The sequence below is a fragment of the Caretta caretta genome, chromosome 8 (genome assembly GCF_965140235.1).
Source record: "Caretta caretta isolate rCarCar2 chromosome 8, rCarCar1.hap1, whole genome shotgun sequence".
Taxonomy (NCBI): Eukaryota; Metazoa; Chordata; order Testudines; family Cheloniidae; genus Caretta; species Caretta caretta.
In genome coordinates, this window is record NC_134213.1 from 78,862,123 (window position 1) to 78,882,500 (window position 20,378).

Consider the following 20,378-nt stretch of genomic DNA (forward strand, 5'->3'; position numbering starts at 1 on the left):
TTCTATTCATTCCCTCTGAAGCATCTGGGGCCAGCCGCTGTTGGAAGACAGGATAGTGGGCTAGATGGACCATTGGTCTGACCCAGTATGGCCGTTCTTATGTTCTTAACAAGACCAGTATACAGTTGCAGACAAGCTAAGTTGTCCATGACCAATTCTATGTTAGCTGCTGCGAATGATTCAGATAAAGTGCAAAACTGGGTCCATAGCTGAGCATTAACAAAGTGAAGGCTGAGTTGTTAAGTTATAAATAGGACAACCCAAGAGCTCTGGTAGAAATAGGAGGAGGAGAAAACTCAGTACTACTAGCCGCAATTATTTTGAAGAAATTGTTGCTGAGTTGAGATAGATCATGAAAAATGCCAGGAAAGCTGGGAATCAAAATGATATCTATTGTTTAGAAGAGAAGTAATTGGGGTATTTTCCTCTTTATTGATAATAGTATTAAGTAAGATGCTCTGGAAGACAAAAATGACTTGTTTACAGCATTCCATACAGGAGTGGCTGAATGTTCTGCGGTATTTCTGCCTACCTCTATCTATAAGTCCTTTTGCATTAGCTAATCGTGAGAAATTTTAATTTCCTTTCTTTCACTGGCTGTTTCATTTCATTGCTAATATAACAGACCACAAAAATTCCCACAGTCATTTCCAAATATCAGTTTATACTTCAATTTTAAGATCAGTCACTGGCAGTGCAATAGTTAAGATTACTGACTACTAAAATTACTCTAATTGATCAGTAACTAATTAATAATGTGAAAAAAACCAAAGGTTTGAATCTCAGACCTGAATAGACTGTTCAGAAATATTTCCACTTCCTGATGAAATTCCACTGAATGCATCAATTAGGCCATTGGAATCAACGGTATCTGTGGCATAAAACTTTAAACCTCCTGAAATGTGATGGTTAAAATAATCAGAATAGTCATTTATTGTAAAACAGTAGGTCTTTGTTATGTGCCTTATGGTAGTTGGCTGTTGCTATAAGCACAGTGTTCATTTGATAAATTAAATCTTGTTCCTTTATTATCCTCTATTCATGGGGCAATGCAGGGAGGAACCACTGGGTGGTGGGGAATCAAATCAATTAATACAATTAATACCACCTAAAACAGTTCCTGCAAAAAGCTAGTTTGACCTGGGAAATGATCCCATCTGTTCACATTTTAACTCCACCTAGCTTGGTCACATCTACCACTTCATCCAGCACACTGTGCTGACTCACTTAAAGTCTGTTCTTGGTAAGTCTGGACTTTGAGCCATGCACTACTTGTAAAGTGTAATTCCGTTTTGAAAGACGCCTCTGTAAAAATAACATTGTAGCATTCCATGATTATTGCTTCTCAATGACACAGATCAAATCTGCTTAGTTTACCAGTATAACATTTGGGCCTCTTTCATATGTGCTGAGCACCCATAACTCCAATGGGAATTTCTGGTGCTCAGTGTCTTTGGAAATCTGGCATTTGTTTCAAACAGGTGAGCCCTGCCCGCTGAGACTGGGCTCTGAAAGACCATCTGGGTTCTTTCTGGCTCACACATCAATCACTAGCACTGAAGATTCTGTGAAAAGCTTGTTCTCCCACAGCCATGTTGGCTGTACAGTGCTAACAAGAGTAAAAAGCAGTACAATCTTATTTAAGTCCCTGAAGCAAGCAGATGTGATTCTGAATACACAAAAGGAGCATCTCTGACTAAGAAGATGTAATTTATACATAGTCACTATTTTGAGTAAATTTACACTGTAAATCAACACATGGAATTCCCACTGGTAGGTGCCCTGTACTGCAGCATCACCCAGCACTCATCTGGCTTTCCTTAAAATGGCTGAAGTTAAAAGTAACAGTGCAGCTTCCACTGAAAGCAGAGCTGACTGAGTCTCCTGATCACTAGTGTAGTGACATTGGTTACAGACTCCTCAGCTAGAGCCCTCCAGCTGTGATGATTTGTGAGGGGGTAATTATTTCACTATTAAGTTTACACACCACTGCCAAGTAAACAACAGAAATACAATGTTAATCATTTCAACACTGAGCTTATCTTTTTGTTTAGAAAAACATCCTGCAGTGTGGCGGTTCAATACAAGACAGGACACGGCTTTAGGCAAGCAAGCAGGCTGGTCTGCTGATGGGATCACCCCTGTCAGCTTTTCCACCTCTTTTATTTCTATCCCCCCTGCGCATCACATACCCCAACCGACCGCAAAAGGCATCAACAAAGAAAATAATATGACTTTAATTAATATTCCTATTTAATAGCCTCTATCTACTACAATCTTTATTCTCAGGCCTGGAGCTTCGGCCGAGGAAGCTTCCCACGGCTGATGTCCTTATTTTGACTTCCCAGATGGTCCATGTTTTCATGGTCCATGTCCTTGGATAGAACAGAGCAATGTGTGCATTGCTCCTACACAACAGTCAGGGTGTGCCCTGACTGTTTCCAGGTGCATGAACGCTACATGAACCCTTCACTGCAGTAATATCATTATCAAACCTTGCTATGCCACTAATGATAACTTATAAGTAATGTAGACTAGACAACTAGTAGTGTACTAGACAACCTGGACCCAACCTTCTCGGGCCCACTATAGTGGGAAGTCTGGAACACTAATTGGAATAGGTGTGGTATGCCCCTACAAGGGAAGGTGCAGGGCACTGTAACACACAAGGGGTAGTGGGACAGATGGATCATCGACACCTTCCACCTTGATGCCTGGCCCTATCAGGAAGTGTCGCCATATGTCCTATGCTTTTCCAGGGATACCTGGGCAGGAGGATTCCCAAAAGAAAAAGAAAGGGGTGGAGTGTTAGAATATAGATATTCAGGCCTGCCTGCAAAGGCCTATACTTTAAGAACTTAGGTGTATTTTTATCACTTAGCTAGTTATAGAGGTATAAAATTAAAGAATCAAAATCACAAGTCCGCCTGTGTATGGGCCTTCTCTCACTAGGATAGTCTGAGGCCTGGTTCTTAAGCTAAGGCCTTTGTCTAGGCAGCAGGGGCAGCCATAAACTGGGACGCAAACAGTCACATCCTCACATCCCAAACCAGTCACACTGAAATAAGGTGGTATTGGGTTGTTAGGAAGACGATCCTGAGCTGATAGTTCCCATCACCACCGGATAGAGAAACAGATCTTAAGATGGTTAAAGAAAACTTAGTTTGATAGCATCCTGTCTGGCAATAAATCACTTATTAATGGTTGTGGCTGTGAAACCCTCATTTCTGTATTGTTTTATCTTGATGGCCCCCACTTTTTTTATTGTTAATCTGTCCGGTTCTCTAATTGTTTCTGTCTGCTGTATAATGAATTTTGCTAGGTGTAAGTTAAAGAGGGTAGTGGGATATAATTGGCAAGACAATTATATTACAATATATTAGGATTGGTTAGTTAAATTTCAGTAAAATGATTGGTTAAGGTATAGCTGTGAATATCCCTATATAAACTGGGGTCAAACAGGAAGTGGAAGGGAAATTGGAATCATGCTTGCTAAGGCAAGGGGAATGGGAACAGGGAATGGGGAACAGGGACACAGGTAAGGCACTGCAGCGTCAGAGCTGGGGAGGGGGACATGGGGTAAACGCTCTGCGGCATCAGAACTGGGAAGGGAGACACTGGGGAACAGACTCTATTGGCATATAGAGATAAGCCTGACTGGTGTGAAGTGCTTCAGAATATGCTTGCTTGTAAACTAACCCCAATAAACATCACGTTGTCTGCACTTCAGACTTGTGGTCTTTTGCTGCTTGCTATCTGCGTGACAAGAACCAGGGAAGTGGGAGGGAGAAGGGAAAGCACGCTAACACTATTTAGCAGGGTGTTACCAGGTTACAGTTTTTTTAAAGCGAGGACAGGTAAAGATAAACAATTGCTCCCAATATTGTTGTGTTTATTTAGGTGAAAATAAGCATTCTGTAAATACGACTGGAATTAGGTGACTAAGTTTACTTTCTTTTCATATTAGAAGTTGTAAACCACTCTGTTTTTAGAGTAACAGCTAACATATCCGATGAAGTGAGCTGTAGCTCACAAAAGCTTATGCTCAAATAAATTGGTTAGTCTCTAAGGTGCCACAAGTACTCCTTTTCTTTTCACTCTGCTTTTACATTTCATGCTTCATGTATGCAAGCCAAAAAAAGGGTTAGTTTAGAAAGTTACTCACCTGTCACATCTGAAAATTGTTCTAGTTCTGGAGCAGCATTTGGCCCCAAAGCAATGGTGTGAATGATTGAGCCACTCTTTTCTACCTCCGTAAGGCAATTGCTCATACATGTATCCTCTCCATCTGTCAGCAGTACAATTTCAGAACCATAGAGATTCGTGTATTTTTGTTTAATCATCTGAATTGAAAAGAGAATATCAGGTGTTAGCAATAGGACTTTGTTGTAAATCAGAGGTGGGCAAACTACAGCCCGCGGGCCCGTCCTGCCTGGCTCCTGAGCTCCCAGCCGGGGAGGCTAGCCCCGGCCCCTCCCTCGCTGTCCCCTCTCCCCCGCAGCGCTCTGGGTGGTGGGGCTGTGCGCTGTTGCAGGGCAGCACAGCAGCGTGTCTGGCTCTGGCCAGGCGACGCGGCTGCCAGACATGCTGCTCTGAGGGGCATGGTAAGGGGGCCGGGGCGGGAGGTTCCAGGGATCAGTCAGGGGACAGGGAACAGGGGGCGGTTGGATAGGTGTGGGAGTCCTGGGGGGCCCGTCAGGGGGCAGTTGAATGGGGCAGTGGTTCTGGGGGTGGCGGTCAGGGGACGGGGAACAAGGGGGGTTGGAAAGGTGTGGGAGTCCCGGGGGGCCAGTCACGGGGCAGGGGTGTGGATAGGGGTCGGGGCAGTCAGGGGACAGGGAGCGGGGGGGTTGGATGGGTGGGGTGCTCTGAGGGGGCAGGAAGTGGGAGGGGGCGGATAGGGGGCAGGGGCCAGGCTGTTTGGGGGGGCATAGCCTTCCCTACCCAGCCCTCCATACAGTTTTGCAACCCCGATGTGGCCCTCGGGCCAAAAAGTTTGCCCACCCCTTTGTAAATTTTAGCTGCCCAAGCACATCTAGTGTCTATGTCAAGGGAAATGGTTATCAGTTGTAAGGCAAGATCCTTTCCTTACAAGTGTGAATTGTGCTGCAAGTGGAGATTGTGTTATGTGGCAATGGCTGAATTGAAAGTGTCTGAATTATCCTGCTTGTACAGAGCAGGATGGTTTGTTCAGGGGAGAGGTGTCTAAGGGTAGCATATTCCTTACATCTCTTCCAAGAAGTTGTAATGTGTGCCCTCACTCCAGGTCCTGCTGCCAATGACAGCATATCCACAGTGCATTTTCCAGAAGCCCTGAACATGTCCCTTAAGGCTATGGAAAGCTACCTTGAACACAGTTCTGTTCTCGTTAGTGACTTGAGAAATCACAGCATTAGATGGTTCCATTTTTATTTAACCACATTTCAGAATGAAACCATGCTGAAACCATAGAATGATAGAAGATTAGGGTTGGAAGAGACCTCATGAAGTCATCTAGTCCAATCCCCTGCTCAAAGCTGGACTAACTCAAACTAAATCATCCCAGTCAGGGCTTTGTCAAGCTGGGTCTTAAAAACCTATAAGGATGGAGATTCTATCACCTCTCTAGGTAACCCATTCCAGTGTTTCACCACTGTCCTAGTGAAATAGTTTTTCCTAATATCCAACCTAGAATTCCCCCACTGCAACTTGAGACCATTGCTTCTTGTTCTGTCATCTGCTGCCACTGAGAATTGGAACCCCCCTTCAGGTAGTTGAAGGCTGCGATCAAATCTCCCCTCACTCTTGTCTTCTGCAGACTAAATAAGCCCAGTTCCCTCAGTCTCTCCTCGTAAGTGATGTGTCCCAGCCCCCTAATCATTTTCATTGCCCTCCGCTGCACTCTCTCCAATTTGTCCACAACCCTTCTGTAGTGGTGGGACCAAAATTGGACGCAATACTCCAGGTGTGGACTCACCAGTGCCGAATAGAGGGGAATAATCACATCCCTCGATCTGCTGGCAATGCTCCTACTAACACGGCCAATATGCTGTTGGCCTTCTTGGCAACAAGGGCACACTGTTGACTCATATCCAGCTTCTCGTCCACTATAATCTCCAGGTCCTTTTCTGCAGAACTGCTGCTAAGCCAGTCGGTCCCCAGCCTGTAGCAGTTCAAAGGATTCTTCCTTCCTAAGTGCAGGACTCTGCACTTGTCCTTGTTGAACCTCATCAGATTTCTTTTGGCCCAATCCTCCAATTTGTCTAGGTGACTCTGGACCCTATCCCTACCCTCCACTGTATCTACCTCTTTCCCCCCAGCTTAGTGCCATCCGTGAACTAACCAATGCTAAAATAAACAAAATGTGGAATTTCTTGTAAGACTTTATATGATTTTGATCTTCTGCAAAATGCCTTGAGATTCCTGCAAAGCATTCTTGTAAGATTGTTTCAATGCAGTTTTAATTTTTTTTGTAGTATAAACATGGCAGGGCCTTGTTAATTTCTTAGGCCCTGATCTTGCTTTTGTTGAACTGAACAGATTGAGCTTCCTAAGTCTCTCACTATAAAGCACATTTTCTAAACCTTTAGTTGTTCTTGTGGCTCTCTTCTGAACCCCTTCCAGTTTCCCTACATCCTTTCTGAATGTGGACACCAGAACCAGTCCCAGTATTCCAGTAATGATCTCAGTACTGCTGTACACAGAGGTGAAATCACCTCCCTACTTCTACTCACTATTCTCCTCCTTATACATCCTAGGAATGGATCACATTAGCTCTCTTGGCTATATCACTGCACTCAAAGCTTATGTTCAGCTGGATATCCACCAAGATCCCTAATTCCATTTCAGTGTCACTGCATTCCAGGACACATTCCCCCTAATGTTCTCCTTCACCTCAAATCCTTTGCGTACTCCTTCGCAGATGTTAGTTCCTCCATCAGCTGATGTAGGCAGGTGTTTGATAAGATTCTGGCGTACATTCTCACTAACTATTTGTTGTAGATTAATTTTAATTTGTGCTGTGGATTGGAATGTGGTCATTCCAACCCAGGAACCCATTTCAACAATCTGTAGTAGGAATATCTCCGCAGATTGGTAGAGACGATTAATGCGATTATTCTGCAGGTGAAGAAAGGACGTTCTTAGAATGCTCAAGGCTTTTCAGAAGAGACAGCAAAAAGCAAGAATACAGCAATTACTAATATTGTTCAGTTTGTACAAATAAATTGAAATGTACCTGACATGGAGTAGATGAGAGATTTGGATGGAAAATATGGGTAGTTTTCTAATTTTCCAATATCTGAGTACCCCAAAGTACCCCATATATCACCCCGGCATATTCTTTCCAAACCACTGGAGATGTGTGCCATGTCTGGCTATCATGAAAGAGTATCTGCATACTGAAACCTCCAGGAGATATATAACAGTGTGAGCCAAACAGCTTTCTAATAATGTGATCGCATGGTCACAAATCAGATTGTGTCACATAATTTGTTTAGGTAAAATGGCTGCAGCCTCAGAGAACAGCACTCAACCTACCGATGCATTAGGATAGCCCCTCTATTTCACAGGCACCTGGCACTTGGAAAATTTGTTAATTTTAGTGAAAGAATTTATTTTAAATGTAAATATTTGAACAGATTGCTGAAAACCAGCTGAGAAAGTTTACCCTTGGAAGATTTTCTTTCTCTATTAAAACTAGCTGTCATTATTCTTGATCTTTTTAAGGATTCTCATCCTTTCCTATATTAAGGTTAGGAGATGGACAATTGCTGTATTTTTATCTCTGGAAATCTAGGTGCACATCTTAGTTAACGAGTTTGCCTCTTAATAGCTTTGGGGTGAATTTGATGCTAATGAGAGTAAAATACTCATAGCACTAGTTTACAAAAGCTTTTCCAGACTGCTCGTTTACTGTACCTCCACAGCTGCTCTTCCAATCTGAAATCTCTCCAGAGGAAGGAATGCCAGCTGTGTCAAAAATATTGATTGTGTGATGAGGACAGATAATCATTAGAGAACGCCACACTCATTTCACTTGTGATCCAGATTTTGCAGTATTATCTCTAGGTTGGTACATTTACATCCTGGGCCTCTCAGTCCCCAGTTGGGTGGTTTCATAGCATGTGTCATGCATGACAGACATTTATCACATCATAACATCACTAGATAATTTGTGGAAACTGTCAATCTTTGCTAAAGATCAGTCCCAGAAATAGAATTGTACTGGTATGGCATGTTAGGAAGAGCAATATAGGGGAAGCTTACACAGGGTATATCTGCACTGTACATGTTTTCAGCCAGTGTTTAGTGCTTTACTTTCAAAAGCACTGAATTCCATGCTGCTCAACTGTAGTTCATCACAAGATGCACCACTTACTTGCTATCCATATCTTTCTTTGTCATAAATTAAATGAAGTCCTTATCTGATATTGACAAATACTGAACCACAAAACTTAAATCATATAAAACATTATATAGTACCCTGTAGGCCAAAGAAGTAGCCAGATGCTATTTTAATCACCCTTCTGTACATTTTGGTTGAATTCATTATTATAAATCTTCATCAAATATATTAAGAGACCTTTTCAATCTGCGTTAGCTTCATAAATTATCTTTCTGAGAGAGAATATAAATTCCATGCACCATCCTTGGCAAATTCCATACCATATGCCAAAGATTTTTCTAATAGACTTTATCAAAACATCATCATTTGACTCCTCAGTGGAGTTGTGTTGATTGTTGAACTGAAGACCCAAAATATTTTTTTAAATAAAGCTATATTAATACACTTATAGTTTATAATAATATATGTGGAATTCATGTCAGTATAGTACAGTTTTAAGCTGCATGAGTTGGGAGTACTAATGTTATTCCTTTTTGGTGAAATTTTGAGTGACTAGGCAGGTCATTCCAAAGAAGTGTTGATAAAACCTTTCTACCACACGAAAATATATTCAGTATAACAGGAAAAAGTATTCTTGAATGTTTTAGAGAGGTTTCATTTTTTTTATATTGAGATTATTTTTTACCCCTGCACCTGTAAAGCCAGGTGCCTTTGTTATCATTATTCAATCCATACAGGGTTCATAAAGACTTCTAAAAATTACATTTTTTCCAGATATAAATATACTACAATTTTAAAGCAAGATGTCTGGGGCCTCCCTAGGGCATAAAAGGGTGTTGTGCTCCCCACAGGGATGCTGAGGACCTTCTCTTCCCAGAGATATACTGGTGGGAAGATCCTATTTCCAGCCCTGAAAGTCTGTGAGATAACACACTTCAAAGTTGTAACGTTTTTGAGAATAGACGTTGTCACTGGCTCAGGATTCAATGTTTGAAACTAACAAATTAGGGATGAAGAAATTCTGTATATTGGGGAAAGAATACAACATAGGTTGATATAAAAATAGCTCTTGGAAGCTGGGGAATGGTTTGGAATGTAAGAATAAAGCCTGGGGAGATGGATTTATGGGCAGAAGACAGCTGAAGCTTGTAAAGGTACAGGATAAATAAACTGCAAAAATGTGACAAACTTATCACATGACTCTCATTTCTACTGTTATATGATATTTATACATATGAACACATAGTTTATTCAGGGAGGTTATATTGGATTTACTGTAAGAATGATAAATTTGAGGCCCGAAACAGATTAAGAGTCTCTTTAAGGGCTCATGTCACCTACAGGGACCTCTCCAAGATGATAATTAGGCTAAATAGCACAAATTTTAATTAAAAAAAAGTCTCACTCTGGTTAATCCAGCATCACCTTATGACAACCCAAATTCTTGACTCATTAGGATGAATGATTGAGAGAAAGTATTTCATTTTTATTTTGCTATACACAGTGACTTTCATATTTATTTTGAAAATAATTTGTGAGTCACAGAGCACAAAACTTGCATGTATGATATATTTTCTGTTTTGGGGAACTACAGTAGTTCTGACATTCTGGAGCTGAAGTTAAAAAAAGAGCAGTAGTTATATTTTGTAAGGAAAGAGAGACTAAGTCTGGCATATCATTTTTAGCAATTTGAGTTTCCTTTTAGCAATCCCTAAATATGTATAATGGAAAAATAATGGCATCAAATTTTCTAAAATAATAAACATACTTTCTGAAATATTGACTAAAGAAAACATTTGTGTGGGTGTATATATATATATATATCTAGATAGACACATACATACACACACCACATTGTTTTATAACTGCCTAACCGTTTCTAAGCAGTTCTGCTAAAAAAGAAAGAAACATATATGTTTGTTCTTACTTGAGCCATACTCCCAGAAACATCCAGTACAAGACAGACTACTCTGTCTTTGGTCTGCAGCAATGAGAAGGAGGTCTCATATGGAGGGCTTGTGCTATTTATTGGAGAGGTGTTACTGAAGTCAGGAGAGTTCATAATTATTTCCCAGGTGCTGTGGTAGTTACACATTTTGTTCTGCATATTTGTAGCCTTTTCATTATGAGTACTTTGATCACAGAACTCAACCACCTTAAAATAAAGCCAATTGGAAGAGAAAAAAAATTATTGAAAAAAGCAAGTATACACATATAGTAGCAAATCCCAGTATACGATTGTTCCATTGCTCATGACAACCACAAATACAGAAATTCTCTGCCCACTCTAAAGGCTACAGAGAATATAATCTTTCTATGTCCTGTACCCTGGACAAAGTCAAAGAAGCATGTTCCCAAAGAACCTGTCTCAGGGTTTACACTGTGCATAGCACTGCAGCTCAAGTTGACATACCCACATTAGCTTTAGTCCAGCTAGTGCGGCTACAGATAGCAGGGAAGATTTGGCTGCATGGGCTTCAGCATGTCTGTACAAGCTCACCCAGAACCCTGGATATATACTCAGATTGCTAGCCTGCACGGTGTCCATGCCATTATGTCTTCGCTGCTATTTTTAGCCACACAAGCTAGATTAAAGTTAGCACAGAGATGCCTACCTGAGCTTCAGTCATACTTCCGATTGCGGTGTAGACACACGGTGTGTCTACTTACCCAGTGTTGTGAGGATGCCCAGGTAGTGCAGACCTCATCAATAAAGTTCACAGATATGTAGTTACTATGGTGTCCCAGTGCTTTGATACATAAGGATCTCAACTCACCTGGGACACAACACACTTTGCCAGTGGAAAATCATGCAGGAATGGAAAAGTTTTTTCAAAACAAATCTCTCTGATCTTCTTGATTGTCAGGAGTACTTTTAAAGAGGATGAACAGCTCACTGCCCCCTTACTAGTCTTAGCAGAGCAAAATTTATGTCACATAATATTTTCAAAGCTCCAGAAGTAAGGTGCTGAGTGCCTCTAGCAAGTTGCTGAGCACACTCAGTTTCCATTTATTTTAGTGGCGTTGAAAATGCTTAGCACTTCACAGGAGGCTTGTCACAATGTTATAACAGAAAATGCCTCCTGTCTGGGTAACTTTTTATTTTTACCTGATCCAAAAAGGAGCAAAATTAGCCACAATCTCTGGGTATTTCCATATACCTGTGATGGGACAGCTAAGCCCCACACTGGCAATGAAAGGGCTAATGAGAGCCTGTGGACCCAGTTGGCCCCACCCCACTACACCAAATATCAGGCAAGGAGAGGGAAGCTAAAAATAAACTTAGGTAAACTCAGGGCTCCCCGGGAGGGAAAGCAGAGGGGAAGTTTTTTGGACAGAGTGATACGTGGAAAGAGGCTTGGATCTGTGAGTAAAGAAAATACCCCTTATTTGATTCCTGCTATCTTCAGAGTAACAGGAATTGTGTATACTGTTTGTAAATAAACAGGAAACATCAAAGAAATACTTTATTACATATCAGCTTCTCCTAATGGAAACAACGTACAAGACCCCAAATATTGGCTACCCAACTGGGTCAAAAAAGCAGTAACAATACTTACAGAAGGGAGGTTTTGCATGTACATTATAGATGCTGGGGCATTTTGTATTTTATTTGGCACAAATTTACATCCAGCTTCATACAGCTTTGTCTGCTCATCATATTTGCATTCTTTTGTCGTGCTTTGGACTATGTATTTACCTGTGACACTAGCTGAACACCTAAAGGGGAGGTAAGATAGTAAGAGACTTCGCTAACAAGCCACATATAATCAAAATAATAATCTAAATAATAATCTGTTATTTATTATTTGAATCATGTAAGGCCCAAAGCCTCCAGTCATCATTGGGATTATATTGTACTAGCCATTGCTCAAACACAAATTTAGACACTATCTCTGCCCCCAAAGAGTTTACAATCTAATTTAGAAATGGTCAGAATAATAAAATACTGGTAGACTTTTTTTCCAGTGGTATCCTCAAGTAACTATGTATAGGTTGTGAATCAAACACCATCTAGGTGAGGAGAAACAATAGGAGTGATGAGTGCCTCCACTATTCCATCAATATACCTCAATCCAGACTTGAAGAACGTGCTCCAGAGGTGAACTGGTACTACATTCTCCATGCCCATTCAATCACTGCCTCTGGGACAGAGATCTAGGAGCCTAGAGCTGACCCAACACTGGTCACTAAGTTACTAGCTATTCCCCGCCTGGAGTGGACTTAACTGAGGGCAAGTCTACACTACAGCACTATACTGGAGCAGCTGCACCGCTGTGGCATGTCTGGTGAAGATGGGCTATGCTAAGGGAGAGCACTCTCCCATCAGTATAATTACTCTCACCTCGGTGAGAAGTGGAAGGTATGTAAGCAGGAGAGCATCTCCTGTCAACATAGCACCGGTGAGGAGAGCACGAGGCTTGCATCGCTTGTTGGGAGGGGGGCTTTCTTGACTTAGGCTGTAGTGTAGACCTGTCCTGAGAGATGGGTGCTTAATGTTCTAATTAGGCATGGGGCTGATGTGCTAATGAGAGCAATCAACCCATCAGCTGGGAGCGGTTAAGAGGCAGGAAGGAAGTGCAAGAGGTAAGATGCCAGGAGATACAGGGGCACATGATGAGGAGATCTTTCCCTCTGCCACCCCAGAGAGTGGGCTGTGGGGAAGTTTACGTACACTGGTATGTTACTGCCCAAGGCTGTGCTGATGAACTGGTGGAGGGACCTAATAACACTCTCATGCTTATAAACCTGGAAAGTGTCCAGCCAGTTTGTGGTGGTCCAAAGGTCGGAACAGGGAGCCCTGTCGCAGTCTCCTTCAGTGGTACCTGCCAATTAGAGTGCTAATTGCAGCAGAGGAGTTTGGTGATGTTGATACTTGTCCATTAGGAATTGGACAGAAAACACTAATTCATTTCACAATGGCCAACAAGTGACTAGCAAACGGTAATGAGTTTTAGGCCCTACCAAACTGGTTCAAGTTCAGACTAGGGCCATTCCAACCCTCTGAGATATCCAGTCTCACTCTGTTTTTTGTTTTTCATTGACAGAGTTCTATGCTTTTAAAAAAACCCTTAGATATGAAGACTCTAGAGAACATTATCATAAGATAGTAACTGCTTTAAAGCAGGTCAATAATGGAGTGTGTACCTTGACCATGTCCCTTTTTAATATTAAAAAAAACCCTAAACATGAACTAGTAAGAATGGTTTGGAACTTTAAGGATCACGCCCCAGAGGAACTTAAGAAAACATTCTTATTTAATACATGCTAACCGCTATTTGATAAAGCCATGGTAAATCAAAAAGTAGAAAACAGTAACTCAAATCTGCAATGCACCCAAATTAAAAGCTCATTTAGTATAAAAAATGTGTTGGATTATAAAATTATAGTGACTGCAATTCAATGAGACTGCTTTGTGGGCAGCAATATTGTTAAACATTGTCCTATCGCTTCTTTTTTAATACTATGAACAACAACTTGCCAAGACTCTTTGCATGGGGCTCAAAGTACAGACTGAAAACAGACAAGTATGTGCCAAATGTCATTCAACTATTTAAAATGTCATCAGCTGAATTCAAAATATAAAAACACTGGTACCTTGTTGCTTCAACACTTGCTTTTCCGGAGTTTATGGACACATAGAAAGGTGCATCATTATTGTATTCATCAAACACCCCCCAACGAAGATGGGCCCATTCATGGACAAAAACTTTGGCTACGGAAGAGCAGGAGCATGTGTGAATTCTAAATGCAACACTTTAAAGTTGATTTTATATTTCAGTATGTCGTTTAAACAAATTTAGGGTCCAATCCTGCAATGAGCTCTGCTTGGACGGACCCCTGTACTCACACAGGACTCATTGCGGGATCCAGGCCTTAAACCCAAACAGATCACTGTGTTCAGATTAACCCTTCCAGAGTATTAACAGACCTGGGTAAAGATCTGACACCTCTGTTTGCAAACAGTAGCTTCTGTCTATTCCTGGCATCAAGCAAGGTGTTTCATGTTACCCATGTCTTCTAAAATAATTCTTGGCTTTTATATAACACAAAGGAAAAGGTGTACTGTACATTAGAAAACCATATAGAAGTTAGTTTAATTTCAGTTTAAGGTAAAACTAAGGATTACTTAAATAGTTGAAGGCAGATAAAGTGTAAAAGGTTAGACAACCAGAATACTTTCCCAGAAAACCATAATATCACATCAAGACAAACTAACCCCTTTCTTGTAGGTGTTGGTAAAGCCATTGACATGGAGAATGTATATAATGTTGTCTAACTAAAGCTTTTAACTAGAGATGGGCCAAGGAAGCAGAGCTCAGATCTGGTTAAATTTAAGTCAGAATTCAAGGTTTGAGTTCAATGCTTCACCCAGGCTAGTATTTGACTTTACTGGATTCCAATGAATTGTTTTAAGGAGATTTTTGTCCCAAAATGCCAGAAATCTGATGAGACCACAAACCTATACATTTTTATCTAATCGAATGCAGGTTTGTCTTGGATTTGAATCCAAATAACCTTGCACATTTACCAGGGTTCAGACTCAAGGGACTGCTTTTGACCTACTTCTATTTTAAAAGAAACACATCAATTATTAATTCTAATTTGTGTATGGAAACAGATTAATAAATTGGACACTATATTGGTTAAATGGGCATAGGAGAAAGTCATTTTAATGGACAGCAGATTACACTGCACAAAACTGAGGGGTTTCTATTGGGGCTTATTTATTTGCTTATTAATGGCCTCACATGGGCAATGTGAGATCAGAATGGGAATATTGTTCATTCCTTGTGAATGTACACTTACAAGAAGGGTAGTTGGGCAAATGTGACTTTCAGAAGTTCCAATAAAAACCTTCAAGTCCCCAGATCAGGATCTGCTCAGGAGGGTTTGTTCTATTCTAGGATCCACTGGGACTGGTTTTACCTGCATGTTCACCAGGTTACACCCACTGCAACTCTCAGACTAGCTTACTGCACTGTAACGTTAGGATATAGATTATTTCCAAGTCAAAGCAATGATTTAAGAGGAAAAACAACCCACATTTACTGTAAAAATATTAGCCAGAATTTTCGAAAGAGATTGGTCATTTTAGGTTCCCCCTTTTCTGAGTGTCCAATTTAAGACTCCTTAAGGGAGCCTGTTAGGGGGCTCATTCCTTCACCCACTTACTTCCCTGGTCCTTCTCACATGAACAGAGAGCAACAATACCCGAAGTCCAAAGGTGCAAACAATTCGATGTTTATTGGGGTGAACTTCCAGCAAGTATGATTCCAGTTTCCTTCCTTAGTGTCCCCCTTCCCAGCTCTGACATCACAGAGCCTTACACCTGTGTCCCTGTTCCCATTCCTGCCCTTAGCCAAACATGATTCCAATTTCCCCACCCCCATTCCCTGTTCCCATTTCCCCCTTTAGCAAAACATGATTCCAATTTCCCCACCCATGCACTTCCTGACTGACTGCAGACTATATAGTAAAACTTGAGTTCTGCTTAGCTATACCTTAACCAATCATTTTACTGAAATTTAACTAACCAATCCTAATATATTGTAACATGATTATGTAACCAATTATATCCCACCACCTTGATTAGTTTACACCCAGCAAAATTAATTATACAGCAGACAGGAACAATCACAGAACCAGACAGAGATTATACAGATAAACAATGGGGAAATGGGGACTACAGTGATAGAACAAACACAGAAATGAGGGTTTCACATCCCAGCTATTGATAAGTGAGTTCTTGCCAGACAGGATGCTATCAAACTAAGTTTCCTTTTACATCTTCTAGGCACTTCCCTTTCTCTGGAGGCGATAGGCATTATCAGGACAGGATTGTATTCCTAACAGCCCAATAGCACCTTATTTCAATGTGACTAGTTTGGAATGTGAGGATGTGACCATTCGCTTCCCAGCTTATGGCTGTGTCATAAATATAAAGGGAAGGGTAAACACCTTTAAAATTCCTCCTGGCCAGAGGAAAAACCCTTTCACCTGTAAAGGGTTGAGAAGCTAGGATAACCTCGCTGGCACCTGACCAAAATGACCAATGAGGAGACAAGATACTTTCAAAAGCTGGGGGGAGGGAGAAAACAAAGCTCTCTCTCTGTCTGTCTGTGTGATGCTTTTGCCGGGGACAGAACAGGAATGGACTCTTAGAATTTAGTAAGTAATCTAGCTAGATATGTGTTAGATTATGATTTCTTTAAATGGCTGAGAAAATAAGCTGTGCTGAATAGAATGGATATTCCTGTCTGTGTGTCTTTTTGTAACTTAAGGTTTTGCCTAGAGGGATTCTCTATGTTTTGAATCTAATTAACCTGTAAGGTATTTACCATCCTGATTTTACAGGGGTGATTCTTTTTATTGTTACTTCTATTAAAATTCCTCTTTTCAAGAACTGAATGCTTTTTTTCCATTGTTCTTAAGATCCAAGAGTTTGGGTCTGTGGTCACCTATGCAAACTGGTGAGGATTTTTATCAAACCTTCCCCAGGAGGTGGGGTGTAAGGGTTGGGAGGCTTTTGGGGGGAAAGACATTTCCAAATGGGCTCTTTCCTAATAAAATAAATCCGGTCAGACGTTTGGTGATGGCAGTGGAAGTCGAAGGGCAAAGGGTAAAATAGTTTGTATCTTGGGGAAGTTTTAACTTCAGCTGGTAAAAGTAAGCTTAGGAGGTATTCATGCAGGTCCCCACATCTGTACCCTAGAGTTCAGAGTGGGGAAGGAACCTTGACAGGCTGCCTCTGTTGCTTAGCCAAAGATCTTTGCCTAAGCACAGGGCCTCAGACTGTCACAGTAAGAGAAGGACCTTACACCGGCAGACAGTGATTTTGATTCTTTCTTTTATACCTCTATCACTAGCTAAGTGATAAGAATACACCTAAATTCTTAGAGTATAGGCCTTTACAGACAGGCTTGAATATCTATATCCTAACAGAGCCTAATGTTCAACACTTTGTGAAAACCAGGTTCTTTTAACGTGTCGCAGGTTGGGCAACCAAAAACTGAGGCACCCCAAATCATGAGTCACTTTGGAAAATCTTGGCCATTGCATATTTATAAGAACAAAAGCAGAAAATTAAGGTCCAATAGATGATGCTACCTCGTGGTCCATAGATGTTATACAAATTGTCATTTAATAGGAAGTCGGGAGTGAAATGAATGTATCGTCCCTTTTCCCCACATCTTCCATATTGCAGAGTGTAGGGATCGTCTCCGTACTTCAAGAAAGGATTAGCCACGATAACATCTGCCTAAAAATAAAATGGTCCTTGTTTAAAGAGCAGCAGGAAATGGACAGTGACGAATGATTTTACTCACACCCATTGATTGTTCCCTTGGGTAATGACTGCAGGACTGGGCACTAGAGGGCAATACAAATTCTAAAAAGAGCAATTTATGTTTCCACATTATTGAAAAACTTAGGGCTTGTCTACACAGTGGGGTAACATGCACTACAGGGGGGTGATTTCAAAAGTGCAGGACTACGTTAAAGTGCATCAGGGAACATTTAATACACAAGGATCAATTAATGAGCAATACATTAGTGTGTTTTAGAAATCACACCCCCATAGTGTGAATTATTCCACCTAATATACAAGACCCTATGTCTTATGCTTATGAACAGAACAAATACTTTTCATTTGTGAAAAGCGCTCTAAGTCTTACCTTATCATATGACTCTGTCTTTATGCTTAAATACTCCGGTTTTGGCAGCCAATGCAGAGGAATTATAATTTTTACAGCTTTGAAAAAAAATCTCTGTTTTGTAGCATTGAACAAATAAGAAGAAGCCTCTTTGACCATGTCCTGGTAGGGAAAGAAAATAAAAGATTTATGAATTAAAAATTGAACAGGAGCAATTTAGACTTGCCAGGAAAGAAGAGTACATAAAGTAACACTAAATGTCTGAAGGCATAGAAAGAAACCAACCTTGGCCAAGAGAAGGGCTGGGACAGATTATTTCCCTCATGGAGCAAGGAGAGATCAAATTGTAACTCTGAAAGACTCTGGATTGCTCCTAGGGCAGTACAACTGTATACTGCCCCTTACTCAGGGATTATGATAAAAAACACAATCTAGCCCATAAAATAAAACCTGACAGAGATCCTTCCAAACATGAAATTTCCTCAAAAAAGTTACATGGGTCTGAGGTGAAGGATAGGCGTGGTTCGGTCCTGGTCTTTTTCACTGATCTGTAAAATGTACAGTACTTTGATGAATAAAATAAAATGATAAATAGTAAGTAAGTAATAACCTTTTTCTTGTCTCTGGGATTCCTCATTTCTCTGCTGCACTTCTATAGAGTTGTACTTTTTTTCCTGCCTCTACAGTGGGCACTACTTTGTCATTATTTTTCTTTTTCCCTCCTCCTTGCTCCTTCCCCACCTCTCCTCAGTAGTTTGGAGGTCACTAGTTAATGGCTATGCCCTCCTCTGTTTATTGTTCTCTTTACAGCAACTGAATGCTGCAATGACCAAATCATTATGAACATGGAGAAAAGATCTACATGGTGACACTGAGAAACGAAAGAATAAAAACAGAAATCACTACATATATACTAAGGGTTTTTAAGAACACAGTGAATATCTGCAAGGCCAGGGAGAAAGGAGGGATAAAAGCAAATGGAAAACATTGTAATGGAGGTACAGTAAATGGTAATTAAATATCCATGTTCTAGAGATTCTCTAGTCTAAGGTACACATATTTTGGAAAGAAGAAATAAAAAGGTGATACATAGAATCAGCCTGACCCTGAGCCATGATATTCCTGTTAAACTTCAAGAGATGAGTACATTCATTTCATTAACAGCAACACTTAAATAAAAATTCAAGCTAAGAACAAATTTAGTAATCATAGAATTGATCTAGCTCCCATGAAAATCAAAAGAGAAAACCTCACATTGACATTAATGGGAGCTGGAACTGGTCTTTTTAAGATTATGGCTAATTTAGAGGTAGAACTAACCAAGACGTCTGAATGTCACAGAAGGACATTACATATACCAAAGTTCTTACCTTTATGTTTCTAATGATATTGTCATTTTCTGGTAATCCAGGGTTAATTGCAATAACAATATCCTCATAGCCACCATTTTTCAGCTGTACCATAGAACCTCTCACTACAGGTAGCAGAAATAAAAGAACCAAGCTCTTGAACACCCTCATTGTCCTTTCTCCACAACTTTTGTTATAAATATGGAGGCACAACAGTGCTATTTATACAGTTGTATATGAGCAGTTTGTTTGTACATTTTGTATATTTTATGGCAAGTATATATGGATCTGCTGTATAAATTAAGTTTGCATAACTGTACTCAATGTGATGATGTAGGTTACATATTAATACACTGGGGAAATTCCTAAAGACTGTAATAAGTTAAGTCTGAGCTGTATTTCCTTATCCGTGCACATATTCAGTGCAAAATACAGTGAACAGTTATCACATGAGGCAGATATTGCTCAGCAGCCTCCAACTTCATCACTGGCCATCCCCATCTCCCTTTCAGCCTTCACATACATATTGCACTGGCGTTCTGTAGCTACTCAGCGTATCCATAGTGGTCCGGGAGCAAAATTTCCCTTTTTCATTGTAGAAAAGAGGCCTTACTTTCCAAAGAGTCTGGCATCATGTACCTTTCCAGACCACCCTTCATCAATATTGATGCTTCTGCTGCAGTGATCAACAAATCTTTGGAGGACTTCTGATGATGAACTCTGAGGCCTGGTGTGGTGGGCAAAGCATTCATTGGTCCCATCAGTGGCCCCAATACAGTCTGGGAACCCCAGCCATGCAAAACCATTGATAATCTTCTGTGCAGTGCCCTAGCCTTTATGACCCGTGGCAGCAGCATCCTGTTAATAGCTGCTCACACTTCCATGACAACAGCCTTGACAGTTGACCTATAAACACCAAACTGGTTATCTAGTGGCAGAGAGCAATCCAGGGGGGTGAGCTGTCAGATAACGATGTACATATGCTTCTGCAGGCTGAGGGGAATTCTTGTTTGATTGCTGCAGCTCCAAGGTGAGCTCCATTCTGTT

At 40.8% G+C, this 20,378-nt stretch overlaps 1 protein-coding gene across 1 annotated transcript in view; it reads right to left on the reverse strand.

Annotated features, from left to right (window-relative positions):
- LOC125641321 (calcium-activated chloride channel regulator 1-like) overlaps positions 1-19,502 on the reverse strand; it is a 32,782-nt gene extending 13,280 nt beyond the window's left edge. Inside the window, exons 1-9 of the mRNA XM_048861093.2 lie at positions 19,353-19,502; positions 18,004-18,144; positions 17,438-17,588; positions 13,925-14,042; positions 11,887-12,046; positions 10,254-10,481; positions 6,874-7,098; positions 4,166-4,343; positions 789-895 (exon numbers count right to left, since the gene is read on the reverse strand). Of these exons, the coding sequence (XP_048717050.2) occupies positions 789-895; positions 4,166-4,343; positions 6,874-7,098; positions 10,254-10,481; positions 11,887-12,046; positions 13,925-14,042; positions 17,438-17,588; positions 18,004-18,144; positions 19,353-19,502 (1,458 nt within the window). The remainder of the gene's footprint in view (positions 1-788; positions 896-4,165; positions 4,344-6,873; positions 7,099-10,253; positions 10,482-11,886; positions 12,047-13,924; positions 14,043-17,437; positions 17,589-18,003; positions 18,145-19,352) is intronic.
- Positions 19,503-20,378: the final 876 nt, after the last annotated feature.